Source organism: Carassius auratus, chromosome 7 (genome assembly GCF_003368295.1).
Source record: "Carassius auratus strain Wakin chromosome 7, ASM336829v1, whole genome shotgun sequence".
NCBI lineage: Eukaryota > Metazoa > Chordata > Actinopteri > Cypriniformes > Cyprinidae > Carassius > Carassius auratus.
Genome location: NC_039249.1, coordinates 20,219,494 through 20,235,207, shown reverse-complemented (window position 1 = coordinate 20,235,207; position 15,714 = coordinate 20,219,494). Strand labels below are relative to the sequence as shown.

Below are 15,714 nucleotides of genomic sequence, written 5' to 3'. Positions count from 1 at the left end.
AAATTGCACCAAAATGATTTATTGATGTGGCAATCTGACAGTGCATTTTTCCTAAAGAGTCCTTAACGCATCTTCATAGAACCACTAGAAGATGGTTTACACGTGGTTACTGTACATGCAACATGCCTGAGAATCCTAGAGTAAACCGCTGAAGCTCACCTTTATAATACAGGTTCAGTAGCATTGCAAGAACAGTACATCTCTAGGTGAGCAAAATAAGACAAAATCCGTTTTTTTTTTTTTTTTTTTTTTTTTTTTTGCAGTACTTTGGCAAGACATTGGTTTTACTTCAGCATTAAAAGACTTGGACCAATGTGTAGACCTGTGGAAATAAGACAGGTGACTGTGGCCAGCCAACCACCTGCTAATTTCATACATGATGTAAACTTATTTTATTGCTACAAAACATTAAACATTAAGACATATTATTATTCCCAATACAGGGCTTCATCACCAATAATGCATCATTTTTAAAGGAGAATTTAAAATAACTAATTATCAGGAAATATTATCTCAGAATAGTTCTAATTAGTAAACATACACACACAGGTCCCAAAGTACAGAAACATAAATAAATAAAAAACTCGTACATACTGTAGAATCTGACCTGAAAGTGACCACACACACAATCATATTAAAAGTAGACCTAAGCTGAAAGAAGCAGTATAAACATGAAGCTTGACTGATGTGAGGCTGTCACTGGAATAATTCACAGCTTAGGGGAAATTTTGGAGATTGCATGGACGCGTGTAAATACAAAGATTATTGAAAACTCTATAGCTTCTATTCTGTGATGTTACATTTGAAATAGACTGCTTAATTCCACTGACAAAAAGCATACCCAAAATTTCAAACAAACAATATAAGGTTATACCAAAGTCTGTTTTGGCCATCAGGCACTGTAGTGGTCACACATCACAGCTTTAGTCAGAGTCAAAGTCAGAGTCATAGTCATCATCTGTGAGGAAGAAACATGTGTTATTCTGGAAGAAAGAGCCTCTGAATAACGACAGGAAAGAGAAAAGTGAGATGGGGAAGTTTAATGCACATGACTATGCATGACAGTTCTTATAGTGAGAGCTAAATCATACATTTAAATGATACCAAAGACTATAAAATGGACTTTGGTGATACTCCAGGAGTTCTGCCCAGTCACTCACAGTAACTAGAATAAAAGCTACACTATGGATAACTATTTATGAAGTTATGAAACCACACTTCCTAAAAACCACGTCACCTTTCACTTCCTGTCTAGTCTTTGTGGATGTGGAAAGCTTGTACATGCATGTATCATGTAAATGAAACTCCAGGAAAGGGAGAGAGAGAGAGAGAGAGTGTGAAAGAGTATTTTCACATCTCAGTAGTTGCATAACTGTTTAGAAGTTTGGAATTGTAAAATATAACAATATAAAATAACTGTTTTAGAGTTGTATGTACTCCTGTGTTCAAAGCTGAATTAGCAGCAGTCTTTCCTTCAGTCTTCAGTGTCACACGATCCTTTAGAAATCATTCTAATATGCTGATTTGACACTGAAAAAGCTTTTTGTTTTATTACTAATTCTGAAAACAGATGTGATGCTTAATATTTGTGTGGAAACTGCAATATAACCTTTTTCAGGATTCTTTGATGAATAGAAAGTTCAAAATAACAGCATTTATTTGAAATATAAATATTTTTTGTTCATTTACTGTCAATTTATTTAATTCTTGCTGAATCAAAGTATTAATTTCTTAAAAAAAGAAAAAAGAAAAGATAATTCATTCTTACTAACCCCAAACGTTTGAATGGTAGTGAATAAGAACCCAGTGTAGATACCTTGTGTGTTTGGTGGCTCTTCACTGGAATCACCTCCCTTGAGGAAGTTGGCCAGTTCATTAAAAATGAAATAAAAGTCCAGGGCAAAGAATACTGTAGTAATGAAGCCAAAGACCTAAGACGTGAAAGAGAAAGAAAAACAGAGACACATGAAACCAGTGCAAACAGCACAGAAGTCACATGTTGTATAACTGAAAAACTAAAATAAACAGTGCTGTCACTGACAGCGCCAATAAAAGAGAATTTGACTGAAGTGATGTGAGCCTACCCCAGCGGCCTTTGAGGCTCCATCCACATATTTTGACACAGATATTATAGAGATGATGAAAAAGATGATGGAAGCACTGACACAGCGCAGGAAGTCCTTGATGAAACAACAGCATGGTGATTTGAGGAAATAAAGACAGAACTGGTATTCATGGACAAATGCTGAAGTTCCAGCACAGTACTAGACTAACTGAGACTTGTCATGGCACTTGTATTCTGTTGTTGTTCTCTTGTTGACCTGACTGCTTCTATTGTTCTCATTAGTAAGTTGCTTTGGATAAAAACGTCTGCTAAATGATTAAATGTAAATGTAAATGTAGGTCTGAAAACTTACCATGAGGGGCCAGTGAAAGCCCTTAAATCTCTCATTGAACTTTTTAGAATAAGCAAACAGCAAGAAGAGGGCGGCCAAGCACTCTATCAGGGGAGCTGTGACGAAGGCAGCTGCTGTCGAAGCAGCAAAGCACACAAAACTGATAAACGACATCACCTGAGGGGACAGGATACATAAGGACACATTTTTCATTAATTATTGTTCTTCATTATTTTGTTCATTGCTGAAAATGAGTGACAAGGTGAGTGCACAAGATCATTCAAAGATATATTTGCATTTCATGCCAACTTTAAGTTTGATGCTTTGACTTCTTGTATTGACAGAGAAGAATATATATATATATATATATATATATATATATATATATATATAGCCTATGGAGAGTCGCTAAACCATAAAAAAACAACATACGTGTGTGTGTGTGTGTGTGCGTGTGTGGAAAATATGAGAGGTGCAAGAAAGTCACTAGCCTTGATAAAAAACGCCCCCTTCAGATGAATAAGAAAAGTTTTTTACTTATATTGCTGCAGAAAATATCTTATTTTCCCATTTATTTAACAGAAGAAACTTTGCAGGACATAAAAAAATGTCATATAAAAATAACCAGTGCAAAACAAATTGATAAGAAAAATAAACTAAAATAATAATAACAATAACAATAATAATGCCATGCCATTTAGGTTGCATTTCTGTATAAAGTATCTGCATCCAGAAAAAAAACTTCTAACAATAACTTTTAGCGGACATAACAGACCTCAAAACAATGACTTAAAAACTATTATGAATGGATTCAACATGGTAAAGCCGAAAAGCATACCACTTCACCGAGCAGCAGCAGTCCTTTTCGGGAGGTGATGAATTCTTTACTCGGGAGAAGAGAATGGATTATGGTCTGTCGTGATTGGTTATTCTCCGGAGCCTCGATGTCCCCCATGATCCCGCCGAAGAAACTCTTCCGTTCCCGAATGAAGTTCACTGCGATGCTCCTACTCTCCGCTGTGAAACAGCTACTATTCGCAAATCGGCATAACTTTCCACGGAGTGGAAACGGAAATAATGACAGTGCGGAAACGAAGCACACAAAAGAGCAACATCTGCATTCCCGAAATCTGGAGACCGTTAATAAGTGAACAGAGAATGTTGGCGATACATCTCTCACGGGACACAGTGACAGCAAATATACCCGTGCACATAACTTCCATCTGCACGACTCGACAGATTTCAGTTCACCCTGTCTTGAAGACCCCTTTATCGTTCAAAATAACAGAATTAAGGTTGTTGATACTTCTTAACTTTTTTTGTTCATAATAACAGATACTAAAGTTTTCAGAATATAAAAAAAACTTGAGTTCAGGGATAAGTCATGAATGCAATAACTTGCATGCACTCAATGTAAATATTTGGGAATATGTTTAATGCATCACATAGCATATTGAACATGGAATGAATTGTTAATTCTGGTGTCAAATCAACCCCAAATTAGAATAATAACTCTGGATAACAACAATCTTTGAGACAAAGTGCTATTTTACTTTTTGAAATAAGAAAACAAAATCAGTCAGTGTTAATGTTGAGACAATGATCCCCAGATTCTGGAGGAATTAATTTTGAGGGATGATGATTTGTGGTTTCATCCTTTTGCACACTTATGTAGCCTATCCAAATGAGCAATAGCCTCTCTGCATTTCTGAAGATCAAACAAACAAAAATAAAAAAATACGATATAATATGTATTTTTTTGAATCACATTTTGATTATTAAAAAATAATTTGCTAAATGAGAGAAATGGTCCTGCATAGCTCTGTGGTGGTTCTTGGCTTGTTGAATGTGATTTTTAAAGGATATAGCCACCTAAGGACCACAAGGCTGCAGCCACAAAGACCACAATCTGTCAACCAAAAGACTCCATAGTGAGAAACGTTGTGTCATCATAATGTTTGGGTCTTTCACAATGAGCATTCACAAGGGTGTAATAGTTTTTTAAAAGTATGAAAGATTTAAGCACTGCATAGTGCTTAAAAAGATAAAGAGAGCCATAGTTCCAGGAATGGAGGACGTATACCTTCTCACCCCTCCGCTCAGTGTGCCCTTCACTGTGTACGTGGAAACTGCCACCAGGCTAAGAATACACATCAGTGCAGCTGCAAACAACGAGCTGAACACATCCTGTGAGAGCAAAACGACATTACCAATAGTTCTGTTTGCAAAGCTGCAGTTGCTGGTATTGGTGGTGTTACACATAGTTCTGTGAGAAATAGTGTATTAATTTAGTCATGCACATTACATTAATGGTCTTACAATAAGTGGCCAGAAGAAGAAAGTTATCATCTTGTAGAGTTTCAGTAGGTAGAGTAGAAGAAAATAAAAAAACAAGTGTGATGAAAAACTCCATGCATGTCGCTGCAGTGTAGGTCGGCCTAAATATAGATGCCACTGTATAACACACAAAATCCACAAAAACACACACCTGAAATAAAAAATAAATAAAGAAAGACATATCGTTTTTTTAAAGGGATTTTAGTAAGAATTTTATTAAGATGACCAGATGTTATCATAACACAGCTTGTGGATCTCAACACATTACTTCCTGAGTAAGTGTTTCTTTTTGGTCTCAGGAAATGACTTTATGTACTTTTTTTGGCAGTTGAACTCAACACAGTTTTAGGCAGTGCAGTCTGATTCTCTTTTCATGGAAGCCTTTACATTCAGCCATTTAACTTTTTAAGAACTCAAATCTGAGGATAATATTTCTGCCTTGCACTTATAATTTTGTAAAGTGACGGCAAATTATAAAGTGATAAACGATAAAATACTCTCTTAAGCATAGCTATGTATATTACAGTAGCTGGTATCTGAATAGCATGATTCTGAATCAGGCTGTTCATGGTCAAAGAGATCTACTTGGAAAATAGTCATGTCAATCAAAATAAAAGTCATTGTCGTGTTTAACTCTTTCATTAATCACAAATTATTTTATAGTCGATGTAATCTATTCTGTTGTGCCAAACATACAATATGAAGCAATAACACCTTTTGGTTTTGTCACGCCATTTCATTAATTTGGCCTTTCAAATGAGTTTTGTTATAGATCATCTGAGATCATCATGTTTCCATGAAGAACAAAATACAAACAAACAAGGTCAACTATTAATATAATAATTGCAAGGGAGCCACTCCCTCCCCCTTGTTATTGCAATATTTACCTTAAAAACATACTACAAATAAAAAGCCTTTAAGCTGCAATATTTAATAATAATACTTCCCACATTTCTGAATAATAATTAACACGTCTGCAAAATGACTAAATGTAAATAATAATAATAATAATAATAATAATAATAATAATAATAATGATAATAAAGTCTTATTTTGAAATAATCACATCATTATACATCTTACGAATATTTGAATGACGAGTTAAAAATTGTGGCTTTTATTTTGACATGTTTTTGTTGGTCATTGGTGTTGCACGTAATACTGCAAGTTTTGCGCATTGTGATGAGTTCATCACGCTTGTATATTTGTATATGTAGAGACTAGACGTCGATGAAACACACGAGATGGTTATTAACTTCTTAAAAGAGTTTTGTCGTGTTGTCGTACCTCTGTATTCACACAAAGCTTTGTCAACACATGTATTTGCCCGACGACGAGCGCCTTCGTTGGGAAAGCGTTTTATCGCACTTTCGCGGAGCAGCACTTCTGTGAATCACAGTAAGACATGCACCAGCTTCCGTTCAAGTTTAAGCTTGTTGTCCTAGAGATCTGCTGCTGAATCTGAAAAAGGTTTCATGATGCTGTCTTCTTCTTCTCAAGGGAAACTGGTTAGAAACGGCGGGGAGAAGAAATCAGCGGTGAGTTGAACACTACAGCATGTTTTTGGATGAATTACATGGCTGAGAAGACCGTGAACATAATATTGTTAAATATGTGTATGGGTTGTCTTTGTTGTTTTGAAATTTGCATTCAATTTTGTTAAGATTTGGATAGAGGGAAATATTGCAAGTGGAAAGACAACATGTCTGGAATACTTCAGCAAAACCAGTGACATTGAGGTAATACAGTAAATGTGTAATAAATAATAATATTTCTCGCGGTACCTGAAATTTCACTACCACAATTCATATTCATGTGTTTAATAGACAGCTGTCTTGTGTTGTAGGTGCTAACAGAGCCTATGTCTAAATGGAGAAATGTACAAGGATGCAATCCATTGGTAGGGACCAAGTCGCTCATTATTATGGTTATTATATATGTTTTTTTTTCTTTTTGATCCTTCTGAATTGTGCATTTTATTTAATATTTGATTATAAATGTATTTTATTCTTCCACAGGGACTGATGTACCAGGACCCATCCAGATGGGGACTCACTCTTCAGACATATGTCCAACTGACCATGCTGGATCGCCATGTCTTGCCAATGGCATGTATAAGTCCTACGGAGCCCCTAAAGGGACATGGTGGTGGAAAAAATCAGAGTGAGTGGAAAGATTCGGAGTGGGAGGAATAAATATTTTTCAGTTTTTTGCCTTCTCTCGCAAAACCTTTGAGTTCCCTTTCAAAGATATTTGCGTTCCCTCGCAAAGATATTTGTGTTTTCCCACAAAACCAGTTGAGCTTGGACAAACACTTCCTGTTTACTTTACAGATTGTAGTGGCTCATACAGCTCCATTCATTCACAATGGAGCACCTCATAGAGTTTAATTTGAACTTGGACAAAATAGTCAGTGCATGCTTATCAAGGTACGGTTTTGGGACGTTAACTTAATTAATGGACTCAGACAGTGGTAAGAAAAGGTCGAATTCAGTATACAGTTTATTATTAAATTATACATGAAAGCATGTAAGCCCAGATAGGCTATAGATATTATTACAAATATTTTGTGTACATGCAAGCAGATGAGCCCATATGAACTGAATTGCATGATAATATTTTTCTTTCCCATAGAAAACAGCACTTAACGTGGCTTAATATAAGAAGGCAGTGATATAAAAAGCCCATTTTTTATATTTTATAAAAAAATATACTACAGGCAATCAACGCAGTGATCCATTAACCTTGTGTGGTGTTCATATTTTTGTTACTGAGCCAGTGTTCGTGGGTATGTCGGACCCACCACAGTTTTGATTTTTTATTCAACACAATCAAAAATTATGTTAAAATACTCAACAAATGTTTACTTCATAAACCACACATACAGTCAAAAATAACAAGGGATAAGCCAGTGGTTCTCAAATCTTTTACAGTTGCGCACCCCTGGGGCATTTACACTAACATTTCTACAGTTAGACCACAGTCACACCTTTTCCATTGAGGCAATATACAAGAATCAAAGGTGATACTTGTAGATTCAAAACTAAAATCGCCAGTAGGTGGCACCAAGTCACTGCCTAATGAACAGAGCATTCATTCATTCATTCAGTCAGTAAAGAAGCAAATGTTTGCAGTTATGAAAGGGTTGTTAATCAATACTGATTTCTTTGGAACTATTATTTCGTTTTAAAATACAAACTATTTACAGTATTGTGTTTAAAATGTAGGCTACATTTAAAATGTAAAATGTACACTTAATATTGCCTTTATATAATACATAATTATATAAAATCTGTCACATTTGCAGTCTTTTGGATATTCAGGGAAAATTGCATTATAGGTTCCAGAATGAAATGCAGTAAGAACGTAACAGTGTTCGGTTTATAAAATGTATCCAATAATCTTTCTTATTATTGAATCTTCAAACTGCTAACATAAATTTTGCCCTAATGTAATTGACGGAGTAGCTATTTTATGTTTCAGCGATTTGATCGCTCCGGTGTCTCATGCGCACATATTCAATGCAAACACCGTGACCTGTTCATTATTAAAATTTGTCATATAATCACCAATACAGATAAAATGTTACAGTCAATTTAAATATTCTGTATTATAGTCTGTGCCGCACAGCGTGAGCATTGGATTATTATTATTTTATTTTTTTTTGGACACAGTCCAGTTTATTTAATAAATAAATGGTTTAGCTTCAAATACATTGCGAACATGGAAACATTTGGATTTATGCTGAATGAGAGCGGTACATGAGCTCATACTTTGTTTCGCTTTCAATTTTGTTTGTAGCTATTCTGGGCTTATCTGCTTTCCTGTGCATAATATGCCATATTTCATTTAATAAACTGTGTACCATATTTTGGTTTTATACCATCTTCATCCATTAGCTTCAAGCATTGTCTTTGGGGTAGAAACATAGCATTATGGCGATCTGCTTTACTGATAGTAATGCTTTTAATAAGGTTATTAATATTACAGTTGTTATTAGTATTAATAGCATTTATAAGGCCTAATATAGAATTGGGCCTCCAATGTTACTGATATAGTGCATTAAGCCACATTAAGCATTTGAGAATATCCCAAAACCGTGACTTAAACCAGAAGCAGCTGAATGTATTTGAACTTGATTTAAAATGAAGTTTAAAATGAAACTCTATGAGCCGCTCCATTGTGAACGTACGAGCTGTATGAACCACAAACTAACAAGCTGTAAACAGGAAGTGTTTGTCCAAACTCAACTGGTTTTGCAAGTGAACACACATTTTTGTAAAATATTCCTCCCACCCTGAATTTTTTCAGTCCTTTTTCACGTCCCTATAGTCAGTTTTATTGAGTTTTTTACATGTATCTGTTTATGTTCTGCAGTACAGAAATGATCTGTCTTCTGTGAACACTGAACAGAGGAAATGGAATGCGAATCATGACTGCAATAAAATGTTGTTTTTCTTTCTGTCGCCACAGTCAGCACCAATCAGAATGATGGAAAGATCTATTTACAGTGCAAAGTACATTTTTGTGGAAAATCTTTATAAAAGGTACATTTTCTTATAAAGCTGAAAGAGCTTTACCTGCCTACTATTGGACATAAATGGACCCTTTATTTCGGTGTCCTTCTTAAACATTAAATGCACTTACTATAGCAATAACAGTAAATTATGCATAATTACATGCAAATAACCTTACAGGTTAATTAATATTGCTCAGTATTGTTTTATTGCACTATATCAAAGAAACCATTAAATAAAGTGTAACCTCAAAGTTTACTGATTATTAAATGTTTACTAATTCTGTTTGGTCGACAGTGGAAAAATGCCCGAGGTGGACTTTGCTGTTTTAAGTGAATGGTTTGAGTGGATCATAAAGAATATTGCTATTCCTGTGGATCTTATTGGTATGGCAAATGTTTCTATATTGCATTGCAACATTGCACGTTGATTGTAAAAAGTAATAATGCCAAGTAAGTGTTGTTTGTGTAATGTTACTAACCCATCTCCTGCATCTGCTCATTGGGTTTTATAGTTTACCTGCAGACTTCTCCACAGACCTGTTACGAGAGACTAAAGCAGAGGTGCAGAGAGGAAGAGAAGGTTATTCCACTGGTGAGCTGTTGTTGAGTTCTAGTGAACCGCTGTGCATGGAAAACTGTACTGAAATGCAACAAATCTGAAACAACACAAAATAGATACTGTAACTCTGCCGAGAAAATGGCAGCCACAACCCTACGTTTCAGCTTAGAGATGACTTCACTTTTCATATTATCAGAAGGCTAGATTACAATCATTACTCATTTTTGTTGTATATTTTGAAAGGGGTAACACTTTATGTGATGTTTACCCTTTAGGAATACCTAGAATCAATCCATAAGCTCTACGAGGACTGGCTCATTCATCACAAGTCGTTTGAGGTTCCTGCTCCAGTTCTGGTGAGTTTCTGCCAATAGTCATCAGTTTTAAAAGCCTGCATCATATGATATCTATTGTGATATTCTATAATCACCCAAGCACTATCTGGGAGTAATTTGTGCCTTCACTTGGTGGGCAGGTAATCCCAGCAGATCATGATCTTAAGAAGATGCTGCATCAGTATGAGGAGAACAGAGAGAAGATACTTATGGCACATTGTTAAGTGAATGATCAGAGACCACGATGATCAGATCTCAGCACTCAAAAGACAATTCCAAACTGGGTTTACAAACATTCCTCCTGCAGTGGACAGTTGATTTACATAGTAGGATTGGGATATTAGTTCATATGATAGGTATTTTATTTAAATGCTGACTTTTATGATCATTATTTTTTTTATTTGTATTTGCAGTCTTTGTAAACTTGTTTGAGCACTTAACAAGAGAAATAGTCTTTTTATTTATAGTTTTGTTTATGGAATCATTCCATATCAGCTAAAACTACTGCACTTTCCATTTCCATTTTTTCTTTCTTTTTTTTTTTTTTTTTTTGTCTGTAGACATTTTAAATTCATAATGTCAATTCCAGACCGTGCGAATATACTGGATGTGATTGTCTTGTTTTTTACAGTGAAGTCATCCTTCTAGGGTCTTCTTGCGATTCTTGTGAGACAGTGTCACGATCAAATACAGGTACTGTGGTCAGTTTGTGTTACTGAAGGTGTTACCGTGACCGGTGTAATTTATAATGCATAAGGCATTGTTTTAAATAAACTGAAAAAAAATGATTTAAAAATAGTGATTTTATTACATTGTAATTTACAGTCACATAACTCTGGCGTGCTGCACTGTAACATCAGTAATATGGCACGAAAAGACTGAAAAAAGATTTTAAAAAATTGTTTGCACCGTATTCCTTTAAATTAACAGGCAGTATAATCGAGATGCACCAGGGGCCTCATTTCTAAAATGTTCCGTAAAAACTAAAAACCTACATTTGATCTAAGATTGTTTCTCAAATGTGCGTACATGTGATTCACAGAACTGACTGTACACACAAAAAGCATGCGCACTCCTCTCACAGATGTGAACCTATAAATAATAAAAGATCTTGAATTTAGTTCTCTGTTTTGTAAACGACCCTTAATGTCATTTGCATATTAAAGTGCACCAATCAGCGTCCATATTCTTTACTTGAGAATGATCAACCACAATCATTTTTAGATCTGCATTAATCAGTACACCTTCTTATAACCTGGCATGGCACAAAGCACTTTTCCACGTCAAAGACCATTTTTTATAAATCTTAACGTTGGAATGAATTTTGGCCCTAAGATCAAATCACTTCGATCAAGTCTGTGCATATGCACATTTTATAAATGAAGCCCCAAACACTATTTTGTAGCACTTATATAACCCCATTAATCCTAGGTTAGACACCCCAGCAGAACAAATGGTCCATTAAGACGGGTGCACATTTATCTGTCTCTACATTTCATAAGGCACAGTACCTAGAAAATCAAGCTCTAATAATCATTTTGACCCAAGCAGATTCATGGAAATTATAGCAGCAAGAAACCTTCCTTCACTTAAAAAAAACAAATCAATAATAATAAAAAGACAAAGAGCACAGACATTCATAAACTCTCCTCCTGTCACCTTCATAAACTCTTTACATACCAAAGCTCATCCATTAACAAGAAACTCTATCAATGAAAAGGCTTTGCACATAATGACTGGCACAAAGACATTTTTGGTGCACTACCACACTTCAGAACACTTTAAAATCTCTGCCAGGGATAAGGAAGAAACAGGAATGCTTCGTGTCTCTAAATCACCACGTATGTTTGGACTAGGTCGTCTTCCGGTTGCGGAGGTGTGGGACTCTTGCATCCATTTGAGCCCTCATCGGCAGTCTGACTGTGGTCAGTCGGTGGTCCAAACACTGGTGTACACACGCTCAGTGGACTGTGGATGTAGACTGACTGAGGAGGCTCTCTAACACGGTTGTCCTGTGCATGAACGCCATCAGACCCAGCACAGCTCCCACAACCTGTGATGTTGCAGACAGGCTCCTGGGATGGGCTGCACAGGATGGGCAGGCTCATGCCATCTGGTGGTTTTGTGGGTGGAGCTGTGATGACATCACTGGGTCCACTGCATGACTGGGCCTGTGCGGTCTCCTCTATGGGGTATTTAAGAGGTTCATCTGCACTGAGTCCCTTCATGTGCATTTTCCCCATTTGCTCAGTGAGCTCAGCCAGGCAGTCTTCTGTCGAGCCTTCACGGCTGCGTCCTTGCAGGAGCTTCCCGACTTGAAGAACCAATGGTTTGTCATCTGAGGGCTGGGCTTCTATAGGAGCATTTGCGATGTGTAGTTTTCTTTGACCTGGCAAGGTCTCAGTGTGTATGGCTATCGACTGGGGGCCACTCATGTCAGCGCTGGCCTCGTGGAACAGGCCCGCATTGTGGCCCCTGGATCCAGCCCACTCCTGGGCCTTGAGAGGCTGCACATGTCTCTGAGACTTTCGGAAAATGGGCTTTTGTCGGATGGCAAGGTCTGGGTAGTTCTCCCGCATCTCTAAGATAGACTTGTCATCAGTCATAAATGAGTTGGACGGCCTTTCGACGTCAGAGATGGAAGCATCTTGAGACTTGTCGACTTCCTGATCAAGAGGGTCGTGACTTTTAAGTGACTCCTGTTGTTCCTCTTCCTCTGGATTTACCAGAGAGCCACCTTCAACGTGCCCATCATCCTTAAAGACATCCTCGTTTAGATTACAGGTGCCATTGATGGGTTCTGAAACGACGTCTCCAGCGCTGAATGTCAGAGGAGAAGCTCTCATTCGGATGATCTCCAGACACTCCACATGTGATCTCTGGTTCATGAGCTCCAGAAGATACTCGCACTCTAACCTGGCAAGGAAAAGGTCGAATCCCATGCTCTTGGCCTGGTCAGGATCAAAACTGTCTGACAGTCTATACTCCGTGTCTGTTTCCATGCTGTATCCAATCATCTGAAGAATACTTCTGGCAAAAGGCAATACTGGCTTGATGTAATAGACAAAGTGTCCTGTAAATGTCTGAGAGAACAGGAGGAAAAACAGTCCTGATTAATTGTTTATTATATTAAACCGTATAGTATTTTAGAATATGTCAGGTTTCTTTTTTCACTTTTGAAATAAAGAAACCTTGTGCCCTAATGTGGTACTATACTGCAACCAGTTATTACTGCCTTCAGACTCTGCTGAGCTTAAAGAATCTTAGCAAAGTTATATTGAACTAGCTGATGTCAAATCTGGTCTAAAAAATTGATAATTACTCAAAATCCTTCAAAGAATTATAATAAACAGATCAGGCAAAACCGCTTACACTTTTTAGCATAATCAGCTCATCAAAATCGTTTTGTATTAACTTTATAGGTGTTAAAATTATGTGGTCATCAAAGTCCCTGGGGTCTTTTAAACCTCAAACAGAACATGAGAATTCAAGGAAATCAGTGATATCACCACTGCTTATAATAATAATAATAATAATAATAATAATAATAATGAATTAATTAATAAACATGAGTTTGCTGGTTTTATTTGGCCTTCCAGTATCTTGTTGATGATCTAGCTGATCTCACATCTGATCTGAACAAATGAAAAGTTCCCCAAACTCTTCTGAAACCATAATAAAACAGGGCAGGAGACCAGAAGAGGCCGGTTTAACTTCTCATCAATTATCATCATCTGGACAGACCAGCGGCTTTTATTTACCTTTAAGGTTTTAATCTCTTTCTTCCATGGAAACAAAAAGAGGTTGACACAGAACATCTCCAGTAACTCGGCAGCTCTTCTGAAGTCTTGGACCCGTCTGTGGCCGTCTCTGTACTGCGCGCACTTGTAGAGAGTCTCGTAGAAGCGCTGCGCGTCGAGTCTCTTCCGTGGCTCGTCCTCCGCCAGCAGCAGCACGCGCCTGGCTTCATCCGTCACATGCGTCTCCGAGCACACGCTCACACTGCCTTCACAACTTACTTTGTCGTAATACTGTAAATACTTAACTAACACCTCTTTTCGCGAAACAGGCGTTTGATCGTCGACGCTGTTGGTCATGGTTGTGACAGAAAGTGATCAAGTTGATCAACTCCCGTATGAGGAAGCGAAAGTAGACCGTATGCAAATGGGGAGCGATGATGATGATGATGAATGTGCAGGTATCGCAAACGACGCAAATACGGAAGAACATCGAATATACACGTATTCTTATCGTAGTTTAATAACCGACTGGTTTTACGTTAATAAAAGGCTTACATTTCCATAGATGTCCATAACCAACAAGCGAAACGGTCCTGTAGGCATCAGCGACGTAATATTATTATCATTATCATTCATCTCAGCCTCAAGAGACACCTGAAATATATATATACATGTATAAGTACACTAAATTATACCATGGGGATTAATTTGTCAATGATTTGTCTGAGAAACGGTTGCAGGCTACCTATATTTCACCATTGTTATTCTTCCTTTGAAAGAAGGAAACATTACTGACCTCTAGCGCTGAAAATAAGTATGTAATGATCATAAGTGTCCAGAAGAGGGCGACGTAATCACAAAAAAAGATGCTTACGCACGTCAAACACGTTTTGGAGTGATGTCAGAAAGGGAAATACCTGATCTCTGAATTGCGTACCCCTAAGGGAAATCCAGCTTTTAAACTAGAAAATGTGTGTTGTGGAATATTTTAAGTATTCTTGTGTAAATACGTGGCATATGAAATAGTAAATATTCGGTTCAATAATATCAAAATACCTTACAATCTGATAACCACCCTACCCTTATTTGTTTATTTTTATTTTATTATTATTATTATTATTTTTTTTTTTTTACAAGATCAGAGTGTAATAAAGGAAATGAGTTATGGGATTCAATGAGCTAGAGATTGTGCTGTCTCCATGACTGATCTCTTACAGTAGGCTAATAGATGAGGCGAGATGCTGTTTCAAGCGGTTCTTTTAAACCTTCTATAACTTCTATTCATCAAAGAATCCTAAACAAGTCAAAATATTAAACCATACAACTCTTTTCAGCACTGAGCGTTATAACAAATGTTTCTTGAGCACCAAAACCGCATTAGAATAATTTCTGAAGGATCATGTGACACTATGACTGGAGCTATAGCCGCTGAAAATCAAGCTGTGCCATCATGAATACATGACATTTATAAACCAGTGCCAGTAACATTATGTTCAGAATAGGGACGGACTGGGAGTGAAAAACGGCCCTGGATTTTCTCCCAAATAGGCCCACCACCTACAAACAGTCGCTACTATTTCACAATATTACAGCATTTATGGCAGATAACATCACAAAATCTATGGTGACCCTGCTGACAAAAACAATAGAAACCATCACAGAAATGTGAATGATTTCCACTACAAATGCCACTACAAACCATAAACTTTAAACCATTAAAACTATTAAATAATGGTTTCCTGTAGTGTGTTTTGGGACATATTACATTTACGATTTAGCAATTAACTTCAGAGACCAACAGGCACCATTACAGTTTCCATTAAAACAA

The 15,714-nt window shown here is 36.8% G+C and overlaps 3 protein-coding genes across 4 annotated transcripts; 1 reads left to right on the top strand and 2 right to left on the bottom strand.

Annotated features, from left to right (window-relative positions):
* Positions 1-230: 230 nt before the first annotated feature.
* On the bottom strand, positions 231-3,649 carry LOC113106196 (CKLF-like MARVEL transmembrane domain-containing protein 3). Its single transcript, XM_026267874.1, has 5 exons — positions 3,235-3,649; positions 2,418-2,573; positions 2,085-2,180; positions 1,817-1,931; positions 231-958 (listed from the first exon to the last, which is right to left on the bottom strand). The coding sequence occupies exons 1-5, from the start codon at positions 3,349-3,351 to the stop codon at positions 924-926; spliced, it is 519 nt and encodes a 172-aa protein (XP_026123659.1). The 5' UTR covers positions 3,352-3,649; the 3' UTR covers positions 231-923.
* Positions 3,650-5,854: 2,205 nt separating this feature from the next.
* LOC113106192 (thymidine kinase 2, mitochondrial-like) lies at positions 5,855-11,745 on the top strand. Of its 2 annotated transcripts, XR_003292458.1 has the most exons (11): positions 5,855-6,131; positions 6,234-6,271; positions 6,398-6,472; positions 6,580-6,633; positions 6,752-6,841; positions 9,207-9,280; positions 9,548-9,636; positions 9,765-9,844; positions 10,087-10,167; positions 10,287-10,502; positions 10,778-11,745. XR_003292458.1 is itself a non-coding variant. In XM_026267867.1 (10 exons), exons 1-10 carry the CDS (start codon positions 5,978-5,980, stop codon positions 10,368-10,370), a joined length of 819 nt encoding a protein of 272 aa, XP_026123652.1. In that variant the 5' UTR covers positions 5,855-5,977; the 3' UTR covers positions 10,371-11,745. The 2 variants fall into 2 exon arrangements, 1 of the variants encoding a protein (XP_026123652.1); XM_026267867.1 differs by having other exon boundaries at positions 10,287-11,745.
* On the bottom strand, positions 10,933-14,946 carry LOC113106190 (uncharacterized). Its single transcript, XM_026267866.1, has 2 exons — positions 13,908-14,946; positions 10,933-13,229 (listed from the first exon to the last, which is right to left on the bottom strand). Exons 1-2 carry the CDS (start codon positions 14,241-14,243, stop codon positions 11,976-11,978), a joined length of 1,590 nt encoding a protein of 529 aa, XP_026123651.1. The 5' UTR covers positions 14,244-14,946; the 3' UTR covers positions 10,933-11,975.
* Between the last annotated feature and the right edge of the window lie 768 nt (positions 14,947-15,714).